This window comes from Barbus barbus, assembly GCF_936440315.1.
Source record: "Barbus barbus genome assembly, chromosome: 46".
Taxonomy (NCBI): Eukaryota; Metazoa; Chordata; class Actinopteri; order Cypriniformes; family Cyprinidae; genus Barbus; species Barbus barbus.
This window is the reverse complement of record NC_136724.1, coordinates 17953065-17966933: the sequence shown is the minus strand read 5'-3', so window position 1 is coordinate 17966933 and position 13869 is coordinate 17953065. Positions and strand designations below refer to the sequence as shown.

At 37.7% G+C, this 13869-nt stretch overlaps 1 protein-coding gene across 1 annotated transcript in view; it reads left to right on the top strand.

Annotated features, from left to right (window-relative positions):
• Window positions 1-9571, top strand: part of LOC306865116 (heparan-sulfate 6-O-sulfotransferase 1-B) — a 44438-nt gene extending 34867 nt beyond the window's left edge. Inside the window, exon 2 of the mRNA XM_079409493.1 lies at window positions 8810-9571. Within this exon, the coding sequence (XP_079265619.1) occupies window positions 8810-9512 (703 nt within the window). The 3' untranslated portion in view covers window positions 9513-9571. The remainder of the gene's footprint in view (window positions 1-8809) is intronic.
• Window positions 9572-13869: the final 4298 nt, after the last annotated feature.

Here is a 13869-nt window from a genome sequence, read left to right as displayed (position 1 = left end):
TTACCTGTCAGCATCACAACACAGCCAGACCTTGTCTTTTTAAGCCATTTTTAGGGGTTCGAGCACGCAGTGCCGAAACCCTATTGTAACTGTTAAGATTTTTATTATTATTATTATTCCCTAAAACTGATCGTGCAGAACAAACCGTAAGGCCTAGAGAGCTTAAACTTCGTCAGAACGTAGTAGTCTGGCTCGCTACTCAGGCGCAAAGACCTTATTATTCTTATGTTTTATTTTTTGTCTTTAACCCATGTTTATTGGTAATGTTTAATTATTTTTATCTTTTTATATTTCTGCTTCATATTTTATGCTTTGTATATTTCCAGTTATTGTTTTAACACATTAATTGATTTTTGTCTTGTCTATATTTAGTTTTTCTTATTTAAAAAAAAAAATTACATATGTATTCTTTTGTATTTAATCCAAATTTTACTACCAAATTTATTATTTAATTTTCATTATTTTTGTTATTTACTTATTTAGTTAATGATTTATCTATTATGTTTTTGCGGTCATTTTTTAAAGATATTTTATTATTATTTGTTTTATTGCTTGCAGCTATCATGCAGCACAAATGTAGTGTTATTTACCATGCAATCAAAGCAGGCTCAAACTGAAAGTGAGAGGGATCTCTCTCAGAGAGATGGACCAGAACAAAGGTCTCTGTCTTTCACTTCCAAGCCCCCTCTGTTTCGTTCTCATTCTCTGTAAGCTCTCTCTCTGTCTGTCTGATAAGACAAGTGGTCTAAAAGCCTGGGGTTAAACACATTCTGTCCTCCTCTTCCAGAGACACTCACTGTTTAAACTTTAACCTTGTTAACTCAGGAATCCAGCTCTAGAACAGACACCTTTGTTCTAAAAAAATGTATATATGATTAGTTTGTTAAACACAACAGACAGGAAAGGCATAGCTGAAAATAATTCAGTTTTAGTCCTGACTGTATGCATTATATACCCAGGATGGAAGAGATCGTTTCTATTTCATCTCAAGCAGTTTTATAGGAATGGTGGAGTTGTTAGAATTGCGGTGTGTGTCAGTGAGAAGTCAGTGAAGGTGAAACTGAGGGAGCTCCTCCTCAGGCTGTTGGGGGGGGGGGGGTCTCTTTGCTATAAACATTCCTCACATTCCTGCTGCTAATTGGATCAGAACCATGGAGTTCCTGGTGGACAGCTCCTTTATTGTGCTTTTAGAGTCTTGCATGGATGGTGGTCTGTTTCTTCTCTCTCACGCGCTACTATTTGGTCTCTTGGTCTGTTTTTTCAGGGCACATGGTAGTTTCATCAGATTTTGGTTGCACGTGGGCGATACATTGAATATTTATGACATTAATAATAATAATAATAATAATAATAATAATAATAATAAAGTGAAACCTAATAAAATAGTTTTCACAAAAATATTATTCTTTATCATTGTTAGTAGTAGTCATTGACGTTGTTATATGTTGGAAATATAAAATTAATCTTATAGTAATGTTTTTTTATTTTACATAAAGACTGGTTGGCTAGTTTTGTTTTTGTTTTCGTTTTGTTTTGCTTTGATTTCCTTTGCTTTTGTTTTTGTTTTGCAGTTTTTTTTGTTTGATCACTCAATTTCTTGGACCTGAAATAATAAAGCACTTCTTTTCCACCCCCACAGCACATCAGCGAGAAGTAAATATTCTAGATCAAAGGTTAAAGGCCAGGTCGTCCTAGACTCTCTCAAGAGGGCATCACATTATGAGGAGGATTTATGAAATCCTGCATTATTCCCTCTCTAGTCTCCGGTCCTGCCTTAGTCCCTCCTGGATCTTCAGTCATACATAAACATAAAGAAATGCATGCAACAGTAAGCTCTAGCTTTATTAAAGCCTTTGCTCCATCTGAACTCATGTATCACTGCTGTCTCTCCAACCAGAACTCTCTCTTTCCTGTGGAGTTCATCTGCAATTTTCAGTGTTTTTCTTAATGCACGCCTTTTTAAATTGCACAGCAACTCTGCTCATTTCAGGTTTGTCTGTCATTCTTTGTCAGATTTAGGATTGATTATCTTTCTACTAATATTTCACAGATTCAATCTTTCATTCTGACACGTAATTATCTGTTAAGACCTTGTTTAACAAATGAATTGTTGCATTATAAGGTGGTAACACAAGATGCTTGTTTTGGTGTGTGTGAAAACACCGATGTTGTAATCTTCAGGCTACTGATTTCCCCATGATACCCGTCACAATTCACATCCTCACTGCTTTTTAATGACACCCAAGAGGTCGTGCATGGTTCCTTCAGTGTGTTGGTTTAGTGCTTGCTCTGCCCTTGCACATTTGGCAGATCTTAAACCTGCCAGGAGTCTTTCCTCCTGCTAGCATCTCAACATGTTATTTATCACCCACTCTGAAGCGAAACACCTGTGCGGGTTTAAGATGGCTAGTTTATGAGACCCCCAGGTAGATCCCAGGACCTGCAGGGGGTCGACGCATCCTTGCTGACTTATTTACCACATTTCCAAGATTCTTGCAGTTCCTCATCTACTTGAGGCACTACTCACGTTTTCCTTATAAAAATCTATTTCATTATACTTCTCTCCTTTCCCTCCTTTCCTCCTCTCTCTCCCTCTCTCTCACATACACTGCCGTCTTTATCTGTGTCTCTTCCTCCCACATCCCAAGACGAAAGAATCGCCGCTCTCTTGTTAGTCACGCTCCCTCAGCTGTTACAGCTAGCACGTGGCAGCGAGCGCCAGGAATAAGGTGGAATTTACATTCATCCTAGTGAAAGCACTTGTGCCGCCTTTGATAGTCAGAGAAATCTAGTTGAAATCCTCCACCTCACTTGTACTTTAACAGGTTTGATGCTGTCACGGGTGAAATTTCCACCTACTGCTTGTCTCTGCACTCTAGGCAGAACGCTGCCTCCGCTCGCATTCAAAAAGACATGGGGAAGACCCTCTTACTTCTTAGTCCCAATGCACTCCATCACATTTGTGTATATTCACAGATCAAAGTAAAAATAGCTTGTCGTCTTGTTTGAAAGAATACTGTAAAGGATCATTTATCAGATGTCTTTGGCTTTTCATGGAATTTTATTATAATTTTAATGTAAAAACCTTTTGTTTTTAATTTTTTAAGTGAAAAAATAAGATTTCTATTGATGTATTGTTTGTTAGGATAGGACAATATTTGGCCGAGATACAACTACTTGAATATCTGAAATCTGACTGTGCAACAAAATCTAAATATTGAGAAAATCGCCTTTAAAGTTGTCCAAATTAAGTCCTTAGCAATGCATATTACTAATCAAAAATTAAGTTTTGATATAGTAGGAAATTTACCAAATATCTTCATGGAATATGATCTTTACTTAATATCCTAATGATGTTTGGCATAAAATAAAAATCATTGTATTGTTGGCTATTGCTACAAATATACCTGTGCTACTTATGACTGGTTTTGTGGTCCAGGGTCACACATTTTAGCCTGCTTACTGTCAACAATGTATAAGTTTCCACAAAAATATTAAGCAGCACACATTTATTTAACATTGATTAATAAGAACAAATTATTCTTAAGCACCAAATCAGCATATTAGAAGGATTTCAGAAGGATCATGTGACTGAAGCCATAATTCTGCTTTGCATCACAGGAATGACTCAAAGTTATTTTCAGTTGTAATATTTCACAATATTACTGTTTTTGACCAAATAAATACAGTCTTGGTAAGCATTTCTTTCAGAGAAAAAAATCATACCAACTCCAAACTTTTGAATGGCATTTTATCATGGTGAACAAACTAAACTAATGTGATTCATACAGAACTCTCATAATACTATAATAGCTTTCCAGCTACTTCCAAGACAAGAATCTTCTAAATCAAGATTAAAAACAGTCACTGACACCATTGCATGAAAGTTAAGCTTTTCTGTTATAAGGGGCTCTGCCAGATTGCTAAGTTTAGATCTTGTTGTTTCTTCACCTAAGGCATTTTTAACACCACACATGAAAGGCCATATTAACAGGTTCACTCTGGTTTTTTTGCAACAAGGCGCTCCAGACGAGTTAAGTTTATAGCTACGCTTTGGGGTTTCATTTTGTGTAGATTCATTACCATAAGGAGGTAATTGTGGACCTCTCTTTGTGTAAATTAGATTTAATGAGGAAGTTTCAAATCAGAGTTTGTAATGATTCTCAGTGGCTCACTTCAGTTAACTGTGGTATAATTTATGTACATTGGTGAAATAAATGGTCAGTGTTGTAATGCAGAATTTACTTGGGTTTTGTATTGAGCCGTGGAGGTTCGCTTTCGCTTATCTTGTGTGTGTACATTGTGAAACAGTCCAAAGAAATGTTTTCATTTATGTGTCCATTTTAATTTCATTTTATTCATGTTTTAAGTACAAGTTTTTTGTTTCACCCAAAAATTAAAATAGTCATTAATTGCTCACCCTCAATGTCGTTCCAAATCCTAAAGACCTTCGTTCATCTTCAGGACACAAATTAAGATATTTTTGATGTAATCCGACAGCTTTGACCCTCCATAGACACCACTGATGTTACATGGACCATTTTAACGATATCCTTACTACCTTTCTTGGCCTTGAACATGGTGGTTGTGTTACTGTTTATGCAGGGTCAGCAAGCTCTCGGATTTCATCACAAATATCTTAATTTGTGTTCCAAAGATGAACAAAGGTCTAACGATTTTGGAACAACATGAGGGTGAGTAATTGATGACAGAATTATTTATTTATTTGTTTATTAGCTGTTTCTTAACAGTTGAGATGGTCCTGCAAAACAACTTGTTAAAGAAACAACCAGGCCTACCAACCCTCGAATAGCATGTCAGCAGAATTACATCTTTTGATCCAAGTTATAATTATGTCACTACACATACAGTGGGCAGGTTCAAAATGACTTTAATGTTGTGGATCAAGTACTTGTAATCATAACCATTCTAGTGCCATCGATATGTCATTGTGTCATCTTTGTGTGGTCAGAAAAGGTAATGTTTTCCTTTGTGTGTGAGAGAAAGTTTTATGTGTGTACATAAATGTCCACACTGAATTGTCAAAAATGCTTTTCTTTGTCCAAGTTTTTTGTACTCAGCTCTTACAAAGAAATGGATTTTCAAGTGGACCGTCTCCAGGATGACAGACTAGAGTCATTTTGCACAGTCTGGTGCTTTTTGCTGACAAAAAAATGAGGAGACTTCAATTTCCCAACCCACACTCAGAAGCAGCAAGCAAGCATCCCTGATGAAATTAAACCAGTCTGGAACCTATTCACCTGACCTGTTCTAGTCATGTCACCTTTAGATGGTTGTCAGGGGTACTAGTGCGTCAAACTGGTGGAGGTCGGAAGCTCTGGTGAGGTGAGGGAACAAGTCAGCAAAGAGTCCTGCATCAATAATGCAGCAATGCTCCACTTCCCTAGTTTAAACGCACCATTTGGAGGGTGGCACTGGGAGTGAAATGTCTTAGGTAGCCAACATCTTGATTGAAATGGCTTTCTCTATGTGCATGTGTGAGAATGAGAGCATCTTGGCATCGACAAACAACATGGGGGTTAACACACTGATCCAAACTAACCACTGGTAGTTGTTTTCTCCATTTTTCTTCCACTTCCTCTCTGTGAGTGTATCTTAAAGAGGAAATAATGCCCCCACAGCTGTTTTGTGTTTGGTCTGTCAGAATGGGTGACTGGTCTTTGTGCAGTCATCATATATTTGAGAGGCTGATTTGCATGTGGAGTCGTGTCAGACAGAGAGTTGTGACGTCTCCATAGTGAGCTGTCAGCCTGAGGAGGAGTCTTCCAGCATGCTCTGTCTTCATCTCTGACCTTGAACTCCAGACTCTCCAGCGGGGCCGTTCATTGCGTCTCTCTCAAGAGCCACATTTCCTTTCCTATGTCTCAGTGGGAGAGAGCAGGGTTTTAACCTCAATAATGAGATTTTTAATGAAGTTGTGGATTGTTTTAATGTTTTTAAGTGTGCTTTGGAATGAACCTCCACATTCAGGGTAGCATCCCCCCAATATTCACATTAGTATTATTGTTTTTCAATCGCTGTTCCTAGACTATTACATTTGTAGTTATATTCCTGGTACAGGATTTTTGTGTTACTCTTTCAACAAACAGACTCTAGCTAAGACAGTGTGAAGTTGCAAAAAAAACATTTTATTGTTTCATTGCAAGAATGTATCCAGTCAAGGTCAGCTCTGTATTTTTACAGGGCCTTGGGATTAGTCTGTCTTTTTGGCACACCACCTGTTAGTTGATTTCGGAAAATATATATTTTTACAAATGTATACTCTTTCTGACATTGTAGTTTTGTAGTACAAGAGGATTAAACAAATACTTACAAACAACAGGCGCCAGATTCCTACGCTTCCCGTTGACTTTGCCAAAGCAGACTTGCACACAAACACACACATACACAAACTGAAATGCTTCTACCCAAGCTGGCCTCAACTGAGTCTTAATTCAATTATGAAAGACTTTTATAAAAGAGACTTGTGTTCAATAGCTTAATTTATGAGTCTCCACACTGCAGCAGTCCAAGCTCGTAGTATGACCCTCAGTTACTTTGTGAGGTGCCCCAAGTCTCAGTACTGGGTCCATTCTCATTAATAATGTGGTTATTTCGGTGTGTGTTATTAGTATTGACCGGCCTTGCAGAGAGCAGGCAGCCAGTTATTGGCTGGGATTTGGATCTGCCATGTGTTGATGGGGCCCCGAGTTTAATCACTGTGGAAACATGAGAGTTATTAAAACGGGAAGACTTGGCACTGCAAAGGGATCTTGGATGTCTCTCAGGCTCACTAATGATTATAAGCCTGCAGCTTTGTCACCAAATAGTGAGAAAGGAAGAGAGAATATAACGATTTGAAGATACAGAAAATGCATTAAAATTCAAATGATTCTATTAATTTAGATGGAGAATTAAAGAAAAGATCAACAAAAGTCAGAAGTCAGAAAATCATTTTAGCAATGAGCTCAAAATCTCAAATTCTGATCTCACATGTCTGAGTTTTCTTGTTGTTAAGGTGTTGAAATGCTGCTCATAACTGTCCTGTGCTTTCTGTAAGGGCCTATTTAATACATGCACACTGCCACCATGTGGGCAGTAAGGGCACTGCATGTACAGTGAAAGGGCATTTGAGTGCACAGTGTTGGCTGGATTGCCGCTTCTTGGCTAGAGGCAAGATGATTGCACCGTGTATCTCAGTACCCAGTGTTACCTTGGGAAGTGCCATGTGGGTCACTAGCAATGAATTTAAGCATCGCCCACTGTTTTTGTCTAATAAGTGATTTCATGCGGTTTTCGAATTTGCAACCAGCTCTCGGGCACTTTGGAGGGAATCTGGCTCCTTGGCATGTTTGGTCACAGGGGTGTGAAGAGGTAATGTAGGGTGAAGCACAGCTGGAGCGGGTGGTGACGGAGGGTGTTGAATTTGTAACTGAGAGCTAAATCTCTCTGTCGTCCGTTTGGTTGAGATTAATCTGTTGAAAACCACCTGCTAGTTTGTTGGCAATGCTTGGTCTTCCTCCCACTCCACAAATCCTTAGAGTGGTTCCGACAAAACACACTTTTCCCTGTGGCTTGTGTCTCTGTAGCATTCTCAGAGTGGCAGAACACTATTTTTGTGTATTTTCAGGAAAGGTCCCTTTAGTGTGCATGTAAGCAGCATAAGAACTGCGCATTTTTCTTGAGGTGGTTTCATCACCATCATTATCTGACTGCTCTCACTTCAATACAGCCTTTCACTAAAAGATTCTGAGCCATGCCTGTTATTTCACTTAGTTCAGCTCCATATAATGGTTGTTAAAGATTTTTGCAGATGTATCGGTATAAGGATTTTTTTCCTTCTTTTGTTAAATAGGGAAGTGTGCATGAGCATACATGATTTTGTATTGTGTGTGGTAAAAAAGCCCACTTTTGTGAACATTTTTGAGTGATGACAAAATAATCACTTAATCAGAGTTTTTAATCGATTCGTTGAAACTTACCATTGACCAAGTATTTTGCTACTTCTATTTATTAAATTTATGCATTTTACATCTATGCATTAACAAAATATATTGAATCATTAATTGGAACGGATTCATCTGATTGCATTTTAGCAGATGCTTTTATCCAACATGAGCTGATATGTGCTAGGTAAACCTAATAAGTGCTTGTTTTTTTTGTTTGTTTGTTTTTTAATTAGAATGTGCAATTTATTTTTCGTATAAATATAAACTATTATACATTTTAAATACATATTATACTAAATGTATTTTATAAAAAATAATATCCAAATATCCACTGTATACGTGACTGTGGAATGTTCCTAGTTCCTTGTATTCCTGTCCACCTTTTTTTTTTTTTGGTGCATCTACAATGATGTTTCAAGGTCCATAAATCAAATGAATATCTAAACAGACAGGATGTGAAGTCGTGGGAAAGGATTAAGACAGTGGTGCCCCAGGGCATGCTGGGAAGACTCTGAGCAAAGGCATTTATTGAGTCATGGTTTACACCTGTTACATCCTGTCTTTTGAAACAAAGTATTAAGTGTAGGATAAAGTTGTAGACATGTAGACTGCCTCAATACAGGTTGCATTGTGATGATTTTCCTTTGTCCCACTGTGAATGTTTTGTTGATGATATTAGCAGTTTACTGTAGCTCCAACAGCAGTTTACTGTAGCTCCAACAGCAAAGGTCATGGGTTCAATTCCCATGCTATGAAAGTCACTTTGGATAAAAGAGTCTGCCAAATGCTTAAATGTAAATATTATCATAGCCTATGATTGGCTTGTTTCGTAAATAGTTCTCCTATCTTGTTTCCTGCAGAAAATTCTACTACATCACTCTACTGAGAGACCCTGTTTCCCGCTACCTTAGCGAATGGAGGCACGTCCAGCGGGGGGCGACGTGGAAGACGTCCCTGCACATGTGCGACGGACGGACACCAACGCCTGAAGAGTTGCCGCCCTGCTACGAGGGCTCAGACTGGTCAGGGTGCACTTTGCAGCAGTTCATGGATTGCCCCTACAACCTCGCCAATAACCGCCAAGTACGTATGCTGGCCGACCTCAGCCTGGTTGGATGCTACAACCTCTCCACGGTTCCTGAGAAGAGGCGCTCACAGCTGCTGCTCGAATCGGCCAAGAAAAACCTACGAGACATGGCTTTCTTCGGCCTGACGGAGTTCCAGCGGAAGACGCAGTACTTGTTTGAGCGCACCTTCCACCTCAAGTTCATCCGGCCCTTCATGCAGTACAACAGCACGCGGGCGGCCGGCGTGGACTTGGAAAACGACACAATACAGCGCATCGAGGAGCTCAACGACCTGGACATGAAGCTGTACGACTATGCCAAAGACCTGTTTCAGCAGCGCTACCAATACAAGCACATGCTGGACCGCCGGGAGCAGAGACTACTGAGAGGACAGGCGTCTTTCCACAGCCCGTTCCGAGAGGACGGAGCCGGAGGAGAGGGTACAGCACGCCTGCCAACCGAGGACTACATGAATCACATCATCAATGGATGGTAACCGCCCACCCCTCTCCAGAGATACCAAAAAAGAGACGCCGTAACAAGGAGAGGGGGAATAAACAGACCCAAGCGGAATGTCCATTCCCAGATGGGAGAGTTCAACGTTCCATCTTTGGATGGGAATATGGGACCAGGGAGCGTTCAAGAAATAAGTCTGTGACGCATCTCAATGTCTTTTTTAAACTAAGTTTACGGCCTAACATTAATATTAAATTATCGATTTTTTTTTTTTTTTTTTCTTTTTTTTTTTTTTGTGCCACAAAGTTTTTCTTCGACCTCCGTGCTGCAGTGTTTCTGAGTGACTGAAACAAACAAACAAGTTTTAATATCTGATTCATATCTGAATATCTGAGATTCTGAACTAAAAATATAAAGATTGTTTATATATACATGTGTATATATATATGTATATATGTATATGTGTATATATATATGTGTATATATATGTATATGTGTATATATATATATATATATATATATATATATATATATATTTAGATCTATATATATATATATATATATATATTTAGATCTATATATATATATATATATGTGTGTGTATAAATCTTAGATTGCCTTTTTTAAACCTGATGTGAAGTGGATGGAGCCAGTCACAAGTGGTTGAAAATTACTAACAGGTGTTGTGAGTATGATTTTATAGATATATCTTAATATATATAACACAAAAGAGTCCCATTTTCCATGAGTGTTTTTATCTTTTTTTCCCTTTGAGTGTCGATTCCCAAACAGATTCCCATAAGCCCTGAAGATTGTATTGGAAAGCCATTCCTGACAGACGTATCCAACTGTAGTACTGATACATAAAAAACGATTATGCCAACATGTTTTGTTTGCTTTTTAAGCATGTGCTAATTTATACAGTATGCACTGTATGTGTTTGTTTGTGCACATTTGCTGTGATCCTTTTACCCATAATGCTGTGCAGTATGCCCACATTTTGCATTGTAAATCACGTACCTTGAATGAACAAAACCCTCCTCTTCATTTACCGATCAGGATTCACATCACCATTTGCCCTCGTTAATTGTTACGTTTGCGCGCATGTAAAACGTGTTAATTGAACTTGCAGGAGCATGTTGGGGCTTGACATCCTTCACAGATAGTTCTCGTTTGGCTCTGTGTCTACGGAGACTCCTTAACTCGCATCTTCACACTTCCCTGCAGCTTAAACTCAAAATAAACAGACTGCTATTGAAGCCATGTTAAAAATGCTTATGGGAAAAGAGTGAAGAATGGATCATATGTTCCGTCTGTCTCTCTCAGTCAGAATATGGGGATCAATGCTGATTAAAATCGAGAGACTGGTGAGGAAAATGTGACCGTTGCTGTATGTGTGTGTGGGGGTGTGTGTGTGTGTACGTTAATGTGTACAAGTGTATACTGGATATATTTGAGGTGTCTTGAGTTTGCTGCCCAACAATGTTCATTACTGTGAGTATTTCTGTTATTCATGACACCTGGATCTTTAAAATTACCAATAAAAAGATATTTCCCATTTTTAAAGCATGGCCAGTTTGGTCTGTTGTGTTAAATGTTTTTTCTTTCCTCTAAAGTAGTTACTCCAGTCTTCAGTGTCACATGTTCCTTCTGAAATAATTTGCTGATTTTCTGCTTATAAAACATCTCTAAATAAATAATTCTAATAATAACAATGTTGAATTTTTTTGTGGAAACCTTGAATCCTTTTTTCAGGATTCTTTGAATATAAAGTTCAAAAGACCAACGTTGATTTGAAATAGAAATCTTTTGTATTTTTTTTAATCAGGTTAATGCATCCTTGCTGAGTAAAATTAATTTCTTAAATAAAACAATTCTTATACCAAGTATTTGAATAGTAGTCTAATATACTGGTAGTGTAAGTATAAGTAGTGTATAAACAAGGTTTATGAACCTTGTTATTCAGGTCATTTTTATTGCATTGTAGCCTTGATGATGTTTTGGGATTGTGTGGATCACACTGTGCTCTAATATTTACAGTAGCATTTGAATTCTGGATGATATGACATTATACAGTTTACAACCTGAACACTCTGAAATTCAGCCCTTAAAACACTTTAATCTCAGGAAACCCAACAGCTCTGTGTGAAAGTGTTGGAACAATCACAGGTTTCCTCCCCGTGTCTTACAAAACGGTGTTTCTGTTGTTTGAGTTGATCAGCAGCTCTCTCCTGAGTGTTAAGGATCTCTGTGTCTTTTTGTGTCATTACTTTTTGCCTGACTCAACAGTTTTCAATGACAAAACAATAAGAGGATCTCAAAACAGTCATTCAGAATATCTATATTCATTAAGTGTCATATTTCAGTACAGCAATCTTACCAGGTCAATAAGAATTTGTTGTGATTCTGATTCTGTATGATTTATATATAACAATCGTATCTTTTAAAAAATTCTCTTTTTCTCAGGTGGCCAAACCTGTGCGTCTTTCTTCACCTCTATGTCAGTTTGTGTTCCCCTGAGAATGGAGCTGAAATCATCTGCTGTTCCTCTGAGAGCTTCATCTGATGACACTGCTCTGCTGTAACCACACTGTAAAAAAATAATCGTAAAAAAACGGTCAAATGACTGGCAGCTACGGCTGCCAAACGAAAACCGTAAAATTAAGGTAAAATATCTTAATTCAAACAAGGAAAAACTGTAAAATAACAGGGTTTTTTTCTAAAACTTTTAATGAAAAAATCTGTAAAATTATAGTTTTTGCACTTTATTGGAATTAAGATATTTTTCATTTATTTTACGGTTTTTGTTTGGCAGCCGTAGCTGCCAGTCATTTGACCGTTTTTTTTACGATGATTTTTTTTTACAGTGCACAGAGATCCAGCCCAGCAGAAGCTCAGGGACGGCCACTTATCTCGCTTGTTTTTATTGTTCCTTGTGAGACTGGTGGGATTGGCTTTTGTGTTGTGTTCCAAACTAAAGACCAACATGGACTTTAGAGGTTTACAAGGAAATTAATGTTGCATCACAGCCTAAAGTTTCATCACTCCCTTGCATATGTCCGATAAAAGGGCAGTCAGTTTTGAATGCAAAATATAAAGACACTATAACTACTCATAAAATTATCAACATTTAGTATAGTAATATAAATGGTAACTTGGAAGAAGCTAGTCCACTCAGGCAGATGTTAACATGGATGTGACATCTGTTTGTCTTTAAAAAAATCATGAACAAAACTATGCTAAATATGCATGAATTAAAAAATAAGATCCAGACTACATAAAATTATTAGAGGTTTGTTACTTAATTGGGTCACCACTTCAGGGCCAACATAAAAATTCTTGAATATTGATTATATGTAGTAATTTTACAATATTACCATTTTATCAAATAAATGCTGCCATGGTGATAGACTTCTTTCGTAAATATTAAATCTTACCAGTCCCAAACTTTCAAATGGTTGTGTATTTGATAATTCACCAGTGTTGGGGAGTAACTAGTTACATGTAATGGAATTATGTAATTTAATTACAAAATAAAAGTAACTGTAATCAGTTACAGTCACTGAGAAAAAAATGTGTAATTAAATTACAGTTACTTATGAAAATGTTAAGGATTACAAAAGGGGTTACATGTGATTTTTTTTTCACACACACACACTCACACAAACAGATTTAATTGATTTCTTTCATAAATTGCAGTGACTGCTCTAAAACATGAAACACAGAAGTTGTTTATAACATGCTAAAGCGATAACTCTTATATTTCATATATGGGTTTATGTATATGCCTTATATTTTTAAGACTAACTCTTTTTTTTCTAAGGCATTGTTAGATCCATATCATAGCTATTAAATTATGTCTTATGATTTTAAAGTAAGTCTGATTTTGCGGTGGCTGTGCTTCAAAGGGGACATCGGATGCCCATTTTTCATAAGGTGGTATGATTCATTAGGGGCTTCTTGAAATGGTCTCAGTGGTTGTGTAAAACAACACCCTTTTTACCTTGTCAAAAACAGCTCTGTTCACAGTAACTCGTTTCAGTGCATCGCTTTACATGCTAATGAGCCCTGCTCACCTTGCCCCTCTCTTCTGTGGAAGTGATCCATCCTTGAGTTTGAACATTTTAACAAAACCTGCCTCGAATTGTCCCTAATTCAGAAAACAGTCTGGAGTAAAATGATTTGCGCAGCCAGGCATAAATGAATTTAGTGAAAGTGAAGTGAAATGTGGCCAAGTATGCTGACCCATACCCGGAATTTGTGCACTGCATTTAAATCATCCAAGTACACACACACACACCGTGAACACACACCCAGAGCAGCGGGCAGCCATATTGCTGTGGTGCACAGGGAGCAGTATGGGGTTGCCTTGCTCAAGGGTCTCACCTCAGTCATGG